Source organism: Cryptomeria japonica, chromosome 8 (genome assembly GCF_030272615.1).
Source record: "Cryptomeria japonica chromosome 8, Sugi_1.0, whole genome shotgun sequence".
Taxonomy (NCBI): Eukaryota; Viridiplantae; Streptophyta; class Pinopsida; order Cupressales; family Cupressaceae; genus Cryptomeria; species Cryptomeria japonica.
In genome coordinates this window covers 594,489,697-594,505,317 of record NC_081412.1, presented here as the reverse complement: position 1 = coordinate 594,505,317, position 15,621 = coordinate 594,489,697, and the positions used below count along the sequence as shown (strand labels likewise).

Here is a 15,621-nt window from a genome sequence, read left to right as displayed (position 1 = left end):
AGTAGGATTTTGAGAAGCACGAAGTTAGGGTGCACAACTACTGGATCCTTTCCCCTATATATCTTTACTCTAATCTATGTAAAGTACATCGAGATATTTGAAGGCTTTTAATTTTGTTGTATTAATTAAATAATAAAAAAACTCATCCTAATTTTGTCAACTAAAAAAACATGCTTCTCAAACCTAAAATATCAATATTTGTGGGGAAAGGGAAACCAGTAATGTTTTGGGGATCACAAATAAAAGAAAAACAAAAGCGTGTTCTTTCCTCGAAATTCACAAAACGTGTATAAAAATTAATTATAAGAGATCACAATCCGAATCGTTGTCATGAACTATATTTCCACCATCTATAGAAATACAAACTCAGCCGTACTATTGGATATATAACGTACTTATCAACGATAAGTTTGAGTGCTTATCAGCCTGGTGACAAAACTCAAATGACACGAGCCCGGGCCCCAATAGCACGGAAACGACCCACAAACTTATAATAAATTCAACGACTTTACATTTTCTTTTACTTGAAAAAGTTTCGCAGTTTGAGGGAAATACTTCCCAGGAAGGGTGACATTGATTTGCACTGGCTGAGTGATAAATTCGAGAATGGGGAACTTAAATTTGGATTCGTTATATAATGGCCATCAATCCATTCTCTTCATTCATTCACCGTGTTTGATCAAGCTTTCTTTTCATTGTTTTCAGCTCTACTTGCTCTGTGTTGAGGCGAAAGAAGCAGAGCTACAATAGCAGAAGCGAAGGAGGCGGAAGAAAGAGAAAATTTTAATATGACCTACTGCATTGTTTAGTTGTATGCGACAATTGAAATTAGATTTGGGTATGTTCATGTGGGTTACTTCATTTCTCTTACATGCCTTTTGTTTCTTCTGGTGTTCTGTTCCAGGGTCTTGAGGTATGTTGGAATTACAGAAGCAACTAATTAGTTTTATTTATTTATTTCCTTTTCTGTTTTCTTAAAATCTTTGAGTGTCCTTTGAGTTAGGATACCTCCATGTTCAGAAGGATAGTCATGCCTTGATGTTGGGTGAGATTTAGATCATAAACTTAGATTTAAGCTTTGGAGAGCTTGCACTCTCTAGATTTATCTAGGACTTGTACCAGTTAAATTTACTGGATTATATTTTTCTAAAACTTGAGCCGGGTTAAATATACTCTAGACTTTCGCCTGGCCTGCTCTGTTGCTGTATGGTATATGTACTGTTAAATTTACCCGTAGCCTACGCCTGGCTTGGTCAGTTGGAGTAAGGCGCAGGGAGAATTGAATGTGTTAATGAGTATGTAAAATGTCATTTGAAGATCTGAGCAGGGTTTAGACTATGAGTGCCCTGAATGAATATGCAACTTACCTTTTGAGATCTTCACTATAAAGGCCAGCAGATTTTACAAATCATGAGTTATTATATTGTTTTGCTTTTGAGATCTCCAATATAAAAGCCTTGTAACATACGGTTGTTTTCAGTGGGACATTTTTTGCCCTCGTTTTATCGTCAGTTCTTTATATATTTAAATTTGGTTGCTTTGAATTCACAAAGATTTGGGTGCCACGGTCAGTGCAGGGATGAAATGATTAGCCCTTTTCAAAATTCCCATCTAAAGCTAAACTGAATCTTTCTTGTTTGTTTTTATCTGTAATTTAAGAATTGTTCACTTTCCTTTCTGACACTACTTGTGAAAAAGATGGAACTGGTTCCTGTTTTGTGAACATAAAGATTGTTGGGTGTCTGATGGTACAGGTGCTATTGATCCTTGTCAAGGAGAAGAAGAAGAAGGAAAAGTTGAGTTGGTTCAAGGTAAGTGATTTGGACCAGATCTTGTATGCAACTTACCTTTTGAGATCTTCACTATAAAGGCCAGCAGATTTTACAAATCATGAGTTATTATATTGTTTTTCTTTTGAGATCTCCACTATAAAAGCCTTGTAACATACGGTTGTTTTCAGTGGGACATTTTTTACCCTCGTTTTATTGTCAGTTCTTTATATATTTAAATTTGGTTGCTTTGAATTCACAAAGATTTGGGTGCCACGGTCAGTGCAGGGATGAAATGATTAGCCCTTCTCAAAATTCCCATCTAAAGCTAATCTAAATCTTTCTTGTTTGTTTTTATCTGTAATTTAAGAATTGTTCACTTTCCTTTCTGACACTACTTGTGAAAAAGATGGAACTGGTTCCTGTTTTCTGAACATAAAGATTGTTGGGTGTCTGATGGTACAGGTGCTATTGATCCTTGTCAAGGAGAAGAAGAAGGAAAAGTTGAGTTGGTTCAAGGTAAGTGATTTGGACCAGATCTTGTATGAGAGCCCTGAATGAATATGTAACTTACCTTTTGAGATCTTCACTATAAAGGCCAGCAGATTTTACAAATCATGAGTTATTATATATTGTTTTGCTTTTGAGATCTCCACTATAAAAGCCTTGTAACATACGGTTGTTTTCAGTGGGACATTTTTTACCCTCGTTTTATCGTCAGTTCTTTATATATTTAAATTTGGTTGCTTTGAATTCACAAAGATTTGGGTGCCATGGTCAATGCAGGGATGAAATGATTAGCCCTTTTCAAAATTCCCATCTATAGCTAATCTAAATCTTTCTTGTTTGTTTTTATCTGTAATTTAAGAATTGTTCACTTTCCTTTTTGACACTACTTGTGAAAAAGAGGGAACTGGTTTCCGTTTTCTGAACATAAAGATTGTTGGGTATCTGATGGTACAGGTGCTATTGATCCTTGTCAAGGAGAAGAAGAAGAAGGAAAAGCTGAGTTGGTTCAAGGTAAGTGATTTGGACCAGATCTTTGCAATTCGGTCACAATGTACACCAACTTGAGCAGCGAATTGCTGTTCCTCATTTTGCAGTTTCTGGATGAGGAGGGGCTCAGTGAAACAGCACACAAGTAAGTATTATCTGTCTAATTCTGGTAATTTTGAGCATTGTTTTGTTTTACCATGATCCTGCAAATCAGATAGCTCAACTTTCTTTTTGTCTGCTCTTGATATTTACTGTACTTTGATTTTGCATTGCCTAGGTTGGAACAAGAGTCTGGGTGCTACTTTAACATGGATTATTTTGAATCCCAAGTTCTGGCTGGAGAATGGGATAAAGTTGAGTGTTATCTCTCCGGTTTTACAACAGTTCGAGAGAATCTCCACTCTACGAAAATTTTCTTTGAGATCAGGAAACAGAAATATTTAGAAGCATTGGACATGTAAGCAATATTCTCTATCGGAATTTGATCTGTATCGGTCCTTGTTGGATGTGTTGTAAAATGTATTTCCTGCAAGAACACTAGGCCAGTTTATGTTATCAATATCAACATTTAATGATAAAGAATGAGATTTTTTCAGTCTTCTTTTTTGTGAAAATTGGGCTTTGGGTTATCTTTCATTTTTCTGTTCATAAAAGTTAACTTTGGGCTTGTAATTTCAATGTAACATTAATTGATGATTCTGTTCAATACTTCTGATTTTTCTATTGAGATAGAGCTTGCTTGTTATTCTCAAACTCGTCATGGTTCATATTCCAGAATGTTTGTGGATCTTGTTTGTTTATTTTTTAGTCTTTTCAAATTTTGTGAGTGTTGTAGACAATTGTTTCAAGATTATGGGTTTCAGGTTATAAATTCCTCAGCTGTATTTAAATAATGCAGCTCTGAGTTTTTTAGGTCATATTTTCTGAGTAGTTTATACTTTTCCAGGGAAGATTATGCAAAAGCTGTGGAAATACTTAGAAAGGATCTCAAAGTATTTGAACATGTTAGTAATGGCATTTACAAAGAGCTCTTACAGTTAATGCCTCTTAGAAACATCAGGTAGTGCTCTATTTTATGTTTGGTTTTTATTGCTTTTTCAGGTTGTCCCATTGTTTTCCCTTTCCATATATATTGTAATTCTAAATCATGAGTTGGTTCTGTGTAGGCAAAATGAGAAACTTTCTGATTATGGGGATAGAACATCCACACGGAAATCTATGTTTTTGGAGCTGAGAAAGCTTCTAAAAGGCAACCCTCAAATTTGCAATAAGCTGAAATTTCCACATACTGAAACTTCTAGGTTAAGGACCCTCATAAATCAAAGGTCTCACTTCTCTCCTTACTTTGCCACAGTTTCCAAACCTGATTAATTAAAGGAAAATTGTTTCTTTTCAATAGTTACAAGAGTTGCATTATAGATTTGCTGGAACTTTCAAAGATATAATGTATCCACTAAAAATTGTATCTTCAAATAAGAGTTATTTGATTAAGCTACCTAAATAACTAGTTAATAATAATTAAGAACTAATCTAACACCAATCACTTTATTCCAGAGCTGAATTATCATAAAGCTCCAGTAATATGATTAGAATTTCATTGAAGCAAATCTCATGTTTGTTATCCACATTTTTAATGGCAATCTGCAAAATGTTTGAAAACGAGTCTACCAGTTTGGAGGATGTAATTTTTGAATTAGAAAACCAATTAAGGGTCAGATATTGTACTTTAAGCAAGGATTGGTTTTCATTTTGTATATTTTCTTACAACTAATAAGTTTTTATACGCCTTTTTTTCCAGTCTGAATTGGCAGCATCAACTTTGCAAAGACCCAACTTCTAAACCTGATATCAAAACTTTGTTTGTTGATCACATATGTGTATCTCATGGTGGATCTCAAAGTCACACAAATAATTCTATTGATGGAGTGATTCCTCAAGGGGTACCTTCTTTCCCTATTCCTACACATGCTGTAAGTTGTGTTACCATTCAGTAGTTTAAATATTTTAAACCTGCCTCATGTCTTACTGTTCTCTCTTTACTTTTAGGCATTTCTTGATATCATGGCCTCTTTCTTAGTAATAAACCTTTTCTCTTATTTTTTGCAGCCATTTCTGCATGGAGTTGATCTCTCTGGTAGTAGTAGGTTGTCTCTTACAGGATGGATGGCGAATTCTGAGCCTTCCATGCCACATCCTCCTGCAGGCATAGGGAATCTTTTTCCACCTCAGAATGCAGGTAAATATTTTGTAGTCTGTAAAAAATTTAATTTTCATTCAATAAATTTCTTAGCCATTCTTCAATGTTTGTTATGGGATGTTGGTTTCTTAATAAGAAGAATAACTGGTCTTTCTTAATATCTTAATTTTAATAGGATCTCCCTGTTGTGTGGAAAGGAATAATCAACCAAACAATGTATATTTTCTGAAACAGTTTTATGGCTAATGACTTCAACAGGTTTGCTGAAACAAAATAGAACACCCACTGCAAATAGTACTGGAACTGATTATCAATTTCTGAGTCCTGTACATGTTGCTAAGCGTTCCCGTATTGGTCCATCTGATGTGGTAAGGAATGGCTTCCCATGTATGATGTAGTTTTTGAAGTTTCTCAATACTTGTTCCAATCTTGTTCTAATTGCACAAAATGATTTGCTTAGTCTTTGTCCTTTGTTGTGTCATCTCTCCTGCTATATATTTCTTTATATAGTATTTTCAATAGAATTATTGACATAGCTTTGAGTATACTACGACTTGATAATTTACAGTTTAATAGTTCAATCAATGGATTAGAATAGATATTGTTTCAAGTGAGATCTTCAAAACTGACATGGCTTACAAACAAAGCACATTAATGTATCTTACTATAAGACAAAAATATCATAAGTACCTCAGAAAGGTTAAGAATGCTGATTTCTGAAAGGCAGTTTCCTTTTGCATGTTGGGTGTTCCCTTCCAAATATATTAGGAGATGTCTTTTGCTACTCAAACTTTGATCAGTGTGTCTCTCAACCCCCAATGTCTGTATTATGCCTTCCCGTGCCTCCTGTATTGCAAAAATTATTGGTAAGAATTGAGAGCTTCAACCTCACTACCACTGTCAATTATCAAAACCTAAACAATCAGTTACAGAGCATCATTTTTATATTCAAGTTACATGCAGGGGTCCCGAAAGTTCTTCGAAATAGGAACTAAAAATCTGTCCTGAAACACAAGATATCAATAATGACATTTGCTACTTGAGTGATATGGCCATTATCTTGAACTATCCTATTAAGAATGAACTTTACCCTTTTTTTGATAAAAACTTTAGGTTTCTCCATTCTTTTAACTTTATATCTGATCTATTTAGTATTTCTAATATTCTTTTTAAACTTTGGTTAAATGATTCTTTCAAGCAGGCGGTTTGCAGAATTTAAAGGGTTGTGACTTTCACATCAGGCTCTAGTATTTAAGTATCTAATATTTTGTGCACCATTCTAAATCTGTATATACTTGCCATAGAATTTTCTTTACTTACTGTCATTGTTATGGATTAATAATATCCGAAACTTCAACATTTATCATTTTTATTTTGATAAGCAGATGATGTATAGAGGACCAACTCAACCTCATAATATTTATCCACGAGATGATCTTCCTATGAAGGTTGTGAGAAGCTTCAGTGAAGGCTCCAAAGTAATTAGCATGGATTTTCATCCCCAGAAGCATTCGATTCTGTTAGGTAATATTCAATTTAAATTGAGTTAACATTGTAGCCAACAATGTTCTTCCATCCAATCTATTACTTCTCTTTTAGTTATTAATTGTATGACATCTATGCATATTGACTACGATTATAATTTCAGTTGGAACAAATACTGGTGATCTTGGAATTTGGGATGTGGGATCATATGAAAAATTAGTTCACAAAACCTTTGGAGTTTGGGATGCCTTAAATGGCACCACAAAGGTGCCGGTCTCTTTTCTGTCTTTAATATTAGTAGAATTACTATATTATTTGCAGGAATGTGTCCTATATTATTTTTTGCATATCTTCTCATTACATATAGAGTGATTCTCAACAACAAAGAACTAACTTATATTTGTTCTTCTCACCATTGTGTGCTTAGTCTGTACTTTTTGTTGAGAAACAAGCTGTCTCAGTGAATCGTTGTATTTGGAGCCCTAATGGAGAAATGGTCGGTATGTTGGTCTACCTTATTGGTCTATAGGATGGGCAGTTAGATATCATCTTGTTTTATTGATGATGGCCCCTTTTCATTAGTAGACAAAGATATTATAAAAATAGAAATAGTTTTTTGAAGGTTTTCTTTTCTTATGACTTGACTTGCAGGAGTTGCTTTTTCCGAGTGTATTATACGCATATATTCCTATACTGGGTATAGAGAATTGAGACCACACCTTGAGGTTCATACACAACTTTAGAAATAATATGTGCTTTGCTTCCTTTATTTCCTGTTCAATGGAATCTAACAAAATTAAACTCAAAATTTGTAGATCAATGCTCATATCGGGGGGGTAAATGATATTGCCTTCAATTGTCATAAACAACAGCTTTCTGTTATCACATGTGGGGACGATAAGTGCATCAAGGTAAATCATATACTTATCGTACTGACCATCAATAATGATGTTCATTACAAGGACAAATCAGTTTTCTTCCAAATTGGAGTTTTGATGTAGTCAATAGCTCTGTGATAAAATTACTTGATTGTGAAGGTATGGGATGCGGTAACGGGGTGCATGCGGCACACATTTGAAGGTCATGAAGCCCCCGTTTATTGTGTTTTTCCTCATCAAAAAGAGAATGTCCAGGCATGTGATTCCCAGAAGGCTCTCCATAATCAAAAGAATGTTGGAAGATAAGCCATTTATGTAGAACATTGGAAATTGCATTTCTCTAAATCTTTTCTTATCAGATTATGATTGCTCTAGTCTTAAACTATATAATCTGAATTTTTCAGAACATGCTCATAATATTTCATGATTCATTGCAGTTCATCCTCTCTACAGCTATTGATGGCAAGATTAAAGCCTGGTTTTATGATGGTAGGGAGTCTACATTTGACTATGATGTGCCCGGGAAGTTCTGCACTGCAATAGCTTATAGTGATGATGGATCACGGTACTATGTTATATTCTAAGATATAAGTCCTTATTCTGTGCTTTGATGACTACAAAATATTGTGTTAATTCACTGATACATTATAGTTTTTTTAATTGGTTAATGAAATACCTTGAGACGTTCTTTGATTCTCTCTACCTTTTATTGGATTAGACTTTTCTCATGTGGAACAAGCAAAGAAGGTGAATCATACTTAGTTGAGTGGAATGAAAGTGATGGAAAAATCAAGCGTACATATTGTGGCCTTCAAAAGAACTCCTTTGGGGTGGTGCAGTTTGATACAACAAGGAATAGGTTCCTAGTAGTGGGAGATGATAACCAACTTAAGTTTTGGGACATGGACAATGTCACCATATTAGCAACAACTTATGTTGAGGAAGGCTGCTTGGAGGTAAAAAGAGATTTTCCATTATGCCGATTAGTACAATTTTCTATGGTTAGAAAATATGTGATTTTATAAATTGACTAGGCCCTGTAATATTTTGCAGACCAGTCCTCGTCTTTGTTTCAACAAAGAAGGGTCCTTATTGGCTGTGACAACAAAGAACAGTGGGATCAAGATCTTAGCCAATGCAAATGGACTGCAATTGCTTCACACGCTAAATAATGAAGTATTTCATGGAGCAAAGATACCTATACCGGCACTGGTAACAAAGGTACCATGCTACATCATATGCTTATCATGTTCAAGCACCCTATGATAGAACATTTATCAATATCATCTGAATGCAGGACACAATTATAAATTCTGTTGCTTCTGTAAATGAAACTACCCCACTTTCTGGCACAACAGGTTGCTTAGAGAAGATTCTTTCAGTAGCATCAGTGGTAAGAAGCTTCACTTCCATTGTTATGTGGCCTTCTGCTTGGGTCTTGAAGTTTATGAAACACAATGTGTCTGCTAATCATTTAAGTTTTTGAAGAACATACCATGAAAATGAAAGGTCCATGTGATCAATATGAAATTAATATTCTGGTTGATGATAATGAGATTCAAAATTTCAACAACCTTAATCCCATTCTTGTTCGTATGGATATGAAATGTGAAAGTGACTAAGATTCTAAACTTTTTATATATAATGGAAGCATTTTTATTTATTTATTTGTTTTAAACAATATTTTTGAAAATGGATTTGAACCATAAAGTTTATGTAGTTTAATATCCGGCGCCCTCGAAGATCAAATCACAATGTAAAGTAGACAGTCTTATTTTATTTAAACTTAGAAGCAGATAATGATCTGCACTTTTTACAGATGCCATTAATATTGATCCTGTGTGGTGTATTGGAGTTTTGAACTGCTCAATCCTAAATTTGCTGCGAAAAACCAGATTATAAGATAGTGTCCAAGTAAAATTTGACCACCCCGTTCAAAATTTATGTTGGTTAAATTTGATGGTAATTTGACTTGATATAAGACAGTATCCAAGATGCAGTCCCTTTTCTTTAGGTAAGATAAGGCCTTCTCTAGCTATTTTTTATGTTGGATATATGAATCAAAAAATATTGGAAATGTCAGCCACCCTAATATGCATTTTTTTGCACAAATCTAGAAATAGTATAATGTGAAAATTGTCAGGTAAAAATGATGGTGGATTGGGTGGTTCAGTGAGGATGAATGTCTAGGTGAATTAACATAGTTATAGTTCTATCTTTACAAAGTGATGACAATCTAAATATACCTTACCTTGACTCTGCACTCAGCATGAAATTCCAGGTGGTTCCATTTATTGGCAGTATCCTACATCATCTAGTCATTGGGCAATGGCAATGAGTGGATTTTTGTGTTTGAAATCAATTCTATGGAGCTTTTGGAGTTGATGCTGGAGAGAAGATGGAATTTGGAAGACTTACAAAAGACCTGAAAGACCTTAGACAATAGTGATGCAATCCTTGATTGTGGTCTGATGTTTGAAAATTTATATTAAGAGGGATGTGATTTATTTTCATGATATTTGAGCATGGCAAAATTGTGGCATGGAGTACAGGGCAGCGTATTTCAGGCTAGTCATGTGAAATTGTTCTACAGACTTAATAGTTTTAATACAATATCATATTCTCTCCATTCTCATGACTTTCATTTGACACTAATGTATAAGCATCTAAAATTACCGTTTCTTGAAATCCACAATTAACTGCAATGGCTGTTACACATACAGAATAATGCTGATAGCAACCGGCCAACAAATGTAAATCAAAGTGTTCGAGATGAGGATGCAAACAAGATAAAAAGATTGAACCTTGCAGAGGTGTCACGTTCAATCCACTGTAGGTCTCTCAAATTACCAGATGGAATGTCAAAGGGAAAGGCAAGTTCTCATCCTCTATATGCTAGATAAAACTATCAAGGTGAAATACAAAATCTCATTTACTTGTTCTATTGTGTGCCTCTGATTTTCCTTATTGTGCTCTACAGATTGTTCAATTAGTCTATACAAAATCTGGTTCTAATGTTTTAGCTTTGGACTCCAATGCTTCTCACAAGCGATGGATATGGACATGTAATGAGGGGAATCCAACTGGGAAGGTGCAGATTCTCATATGGACATTTACTTGGACTGAAATGGAAATCAGATTATTTTAAATGAATCTATGCATTTTATTTGATCGAGTATTAGAAACTTATTTTCAGGTGACAACTACCATTCCGACTGGGTTCGAGTCAGCTACACATGGTTCAAGTCACAAAGATCCAGGAAAACAGATATCATGCATGGTTTTGTCAAACAATGACAGATACATATTATCCTGTTCTGGTGGAGAGGTGTCCTTACTCACATTGGAAAAGTTGAAGGTGATTTATATGTTGATTTCAAATGAATAGGTTTATTTGTAGTTTTATAGTTTGCTTCACTAATTTTCTTCCTTTTCTATTAAATATTTCTTTGGCTAGAAAATATAGTAATTTGCCAATGATTCTACTTGTACTTAATCCTGTTAAATAAATACCATATAGTTATATGTTAAAAACTTTTTAAAGAACATTATGATGTAGGTAGAAGTCTGTATCCCTATGATTTTCATTCTTGAATTCATGATTTTTTGGTGATTGATATAAGATTCTTAATTGCAATAATGCAGTCCATATCGATATTATTGCCCCCTTCCCCACCAGCAACATCTTTTGCTCTTCATCCAGAGGATAATAATGTTGTTGCTTTTGGATTGGAGAACTTGAAAATTCTCATATGCAATTTGAAATCCGGATCGGATAAGGTACCATGGATATATCAGTTTTTATGAGCATTTAGTATTTAGCAGTTTTTCCTGATTTTCATTTATGACCTGGTTCTATAATGTCATTGCATTTGTTTAATACCCCGAGAAGATGTTGCAAGGACACCACCAAAAGAAAATCACTAGCCTGGCATTTTCGTTATCTTTGGACCTGCTGATATCAGCTGGAGCTGATGGTCTGGTAACGACTTTAGCTCCCTGAGAATTACTCAAGTAATTTATGTTTCTCGCATTAAGTCATGACAACACAGCTTTGATTGAGATAAATATTATGATGGCAGCTCTGTGCCTGGAGCCTAGATGGATATGGAATACAGCGAGAACAAATTGTATATCCACATGGAGAAAGGTTATCATCACCAGTTGGAGTTAGTAAAATACAGTTTCACAAAGATCAGGTTCACTTGCTAGTTGTGCAGGAGAACCAAATTGCAATTTATTATTCTTCTGCATTTGAACAAGCATGCTATGTAAGATATGCTTAGCTTTTATATGATGGGCTTTGAAAGTTTCAATCTATAGTTATACTAACTGCATACATGAAAACTGGAGTCTAACATTTGAAGAAACAGCTAATGACTACTAGCTGCTTTCTTTTGCAGTGGAAACCTCAGGATTCAATGTCTGCACCAATTTCAAGTGCCCAATATTCGTGTGATAGCCAACTGGTCTATGCCAGTTTCTGTGATGGTGCAGTTGGTGTTTTTGATGCAGATATCCTAAGGCCCCTTTTCCGTGTCCCTCCTGCTGCATTTTTGCCATCAGGAATGAGCAGGTATGGTGTCTTTTATACACGTGTTATGATACACTTCTTGAACTCTATCTAACCAAAATTAATGGAACTTTCTTGGTTCCCATCTGCAGTGACAATGTCTATCCTCTTGCAATTGCAGCACACCCACATGAATGCAACCAATTCGCTATTGGTTTGACTGATGGGGGAGTGTATTTGATTGACCTTATAGAATCACAGGGGAAGGAGGCCATGGGCTCACTGGAGAATGGAGTGGTTGGTTCAGATCCCTCGACGAGCAACCATGGTTCAGAATTACCAAGCTAGCATGGAAATGTGACATGACAGATATCAAGCAGCAAATGGCAATTTTTGAATTTTAATTTGTTTATGAGATCAATAATTGTAGCATTTTTCTAATGCGCATGCATACTGTAATCCTATTTACTTTTTTAGAAGAGCTTCTGCTATTATTTTCAATGTATCACAAGTTATTGTAATGATGGATATCATTTGTTTGTTTTGACTGAATAGATGACTTTGGCCTAGCAAACTGTAAATGTTATGTAAATGATTCTTTTGCAACGCTCTGTTATTCATTTAAAAAACATATAATACAAGGGAGAAAATTTTAAGTGTCCCTCTTAGAAGGGCCAGTTCAGTGGAGAGGGTAAGTAATTTGGTAACCTAACTTGAAATGGGATCATTCATAGTACCCAACCTAGCTTCAAACAAAAATGGTGCCCTCCGCCTTTTGAAAGGGGGCGGATTGAAACATGCTCCAAATTTGTCATGGTATTTATTAGGTTAGGTTACAATAAAAGACCCCTCAAACAGTGATCACTGGCAATTTTAATGCCATCTAGTCCAAATTTGTTCATAATACCTATAAAAGCATAACTATTTAGAAACTAGACTGTTTCTATAATTGTTGAGCTTTACCATTGTTTTTTATTAAGTAGGAATGGATTTTGAAAGGGTCTTGACCCTTTTACAAGTCAAGAGATATAGCAATAAGAAAAGCCAACATAACCATTCCTGCTACCAACTCAAATTCAGGGTGGTTTATAAAATTGTTCAAACAATTTTTATTTGACTACCATAAATGAATCCTTGTCCTCTTAACTTCTTTTCTTGGAACAAAAATAATTCTTTACCTTCTGGTTTTCAATTTTAGTAGGTTTTTATTGGGAATTTCCTTTGAATAAGAAAATGTTCTACTTAAAAAAACATATTTCACCTTCCATTAAAGAAGGATATTTCTGTCCTTTCCAGAATTATGGACAGAATTATGGGCATAAAAGTTTCAGGTTTTAGCTTGAAGTAAACTCTGATGTGTATAAAAGGGTTATGGACACTTGTTTTTTAATATTTATTTAATTTTAGACTACATCTCTCATTATAGATTCTTTTAAAAACATACTTAAAACAACGATTTTATTAATCTTTTTTTAATTTGTTTTTAAATGTTCATATAATGTTTGGAAATAAAAATTTCATAATTTTATTTTGTTTTATATTTTTGAATTTTTTTATAATTTTTTTTTTTGATCGATAAAAGGCCGAAGCCAAAATTTATTTCTTTTATAAAGTTATTACATCTCCATTCAGTGTGGGCACCGGTAGGAAAGAATGGAGATAAGAAAACCTCCGGTCTAGCCCAGATCCCTTATGGGATCAGATAACAAAAACAACTGTACATTTTTACAATTCCTCATCTGAGGATGGTGTCTGTCTTATTTAGACATTTTAGTTTCTTTTGTACATAAAATCTTGCAACACTTTCCGGTTGGATCCATCTTCACAAATATGGCGAATCCACTAATACTTCGAGCTTTAACTTTTGTCCTGTATCCCGAATCTGCAAAACCTTAATGCAACTTACTTTGCCAGACTGTTAGAAGCATAGTAAACATAATAATTTGTAACAATCATTCAATGAATAATAACATCTTTTCTATTTTATGTAAGAGGATTATAGCCTGGATATCCCTAAGCTTGAAACCATCTTAACCTTTTGGGTTTCAATTTAAGAGATTATCCAGGCTACAATTCTGCCTACATTAATGGAAAGGATCAATTTCTAACAGTTCCTTAATTACTTTTAACACAACAGACATTTGATACTCCATAACATAAATAAATTCATATGCATATGTGTGTACATTTATATGTCAATATGCGAGAATATCATAGAGTCTACCAGGATCATGAGTATATACAAATGCACACAGAAATATATATGCTCGGAGATAGGAGTGAAACAACAAAAGAGCAAAGGACCTGTACAGAGTCTTATCCAATAGAACCTTCTACATAACTATATCCATGACTAAGCCTGGACTGGCCACTACTTCCCTCCACAAAACCACTACAAAAAAGGACATGCCATCCATTTCTCAGTAGATTGTAATAACCCGAATGAACCCCACCCGGAAGAGAAAGAGTATCAAAAATCCAAGATAAGTCCAATGCTATGATATTCTATGAAATCCACTGCTATCCCACAACCAACGAAACAGAAACCTGTGCTAACTGTCCCATATTTAACACAGGGCTTATTTCAATCACTATCCGATGCAAAGAATCTTGAATATCAGAAATTCAAAAAACCATTAACCTTAGCACGTATACACATAGCCTGGCAGTCACTAATTATCATTAGAAGACATCATATATTCCTTATTGCAGTCTATACCCTCGCTGCCCAGGACAGTCTAAACTCAGACAACTTGCATTGGAGGGGAGACCTGCATGTGCCAGAGCAGGAATATCCGACTTCTACCAATCACCTTTCTACACTCCTAAAACACCCCTTTCATCCACACACAGGGACAGGAGAGGAGAGATTTATACAAGCATATATGAAGGATCAAATAAGGATAGCTTTGAATATGTTTTTGAATACATATACACATACTCATATATATATAGTTTCTGTATATATATATATGTATATATGCGTGTGTGTAATTGTATGTGTTTCTATTTACACCCACACACATACACATATATATATGTATATGAGTATATATATATATGTAAATATATATGATTGTATATAAATACATATATCTATATATATGAATATATATATATATGTATATATATGTATTTATATGAATACACCATATAACACGAATCAATCCATATGGGATTAACTACAAATATATACATATATATATATGTGAGCATATATATATATATATATATATATATCTGAATCTTAGTATACCAAAATGCTGAAATAAGGAAACGGTGACCGCATATCCTAGAACTTATACCTGAGGGACTAGGAGAGGACTTGGAGAGGAGTGATATGAGTTGATGACATGGCCATCGCCAAAATTTAATCCGAGGGAATATCCTTCCTAAAGACAGACGAATTACCATCTGCCCCTAAATTTGCTAACTTGTCTACTATAGAATTACCTTCCCTATAAATATGTTTAACCGAAGTTTCCTCAAAGTATTTGATCAAATCCAGAATTCTTTTTAATTCCGCTTTCAATCTCCAGTTTGACGCTTCCCTAGACCTGACTGCATTTATAGTTAATGACGAATCACCTTCAATTTCCAGATATTTAATCTTGAGTGATTTAGCTATAATCAGTCCCTCCCGCAATGCTGAAAACTCAGCCATGTTATTAGAAGCCACACCTATGGGCTTATTAATGCTAGCTATTAGATCTCCGTTATCTTGGTGAATAGCACACCCTATACCTGCTACACCAGGGTTCCCACGGGAAGCACCATCAAAGT

The 15,621-nt window shown here is 34.5% G+C and overlaps 1 protein-coding gene across 11 annotated transcripts; it reads left to right on the top strand.

Annotated features, from left to right (window-relative positions):
* Positions 1-518: 518 nt before the first annotated feature.
* On the top strand, positions 519-12,412 carry LOC131037930 (protein TOPLESS-RELATED PROTEIN 2). Of its 11 annotated transcripts, none has more exons than XM_057970188.2 (29): positions 519-913; positions 1,755-1,811; positions 2,235-2,288; positions 2,733-2,789; positions 2,873-2,910; positions 3,043-3,222; positions 3,712-3,825; positions 3,932-4,090; positions 4,666-4,735; positions 4,872-5,001; positions 5,221-5,330; positions 6,348-6,486; positions 6,611-6,714; positions 6,875-6,947; positions 7,099-7,172; positions 7,263-7,358; positions 7,485-7,580; positions 7,763-7,890; positions 8,044-8,281; positions 8,379-8,546; positions 8,623-8,718; positions 10,049-10,198; positions 10,306-10,416; positions 10,522-10,683; positions 10,971-11,105; positions 11,218-11,307; positions 11,408-11,596; positions 11,729-11,901; positions 11,991-12,412. In XM_057970188.2, exons 1-29 carry the CDS (start codon positions 872-874, stop codon positions 12,184-12,186), a joined length of 3,429 nt encoding a protein of 1,142 aa, XP_057826171.2. In that variant the 5' UTR covers positions 519-871; the 3' UTR covers positions 12,187-12,412. The 11 variants fall into 11 exon arrangements, with proteins under 11 accessions (XP_057826171.2, XP_057826170.2, XP_057826174.2 ...); XM_057970187.2 differs by having other exon boundaries at positions 4,564-4,735; positions 11,408-11,524; XM_057970191.2 differs by having other exon boundaries at positions 4,564-4,735; positions 12,020-12,180.
* Positions 12,413-15,621: the final 3,209 nt, after the last annotated feature.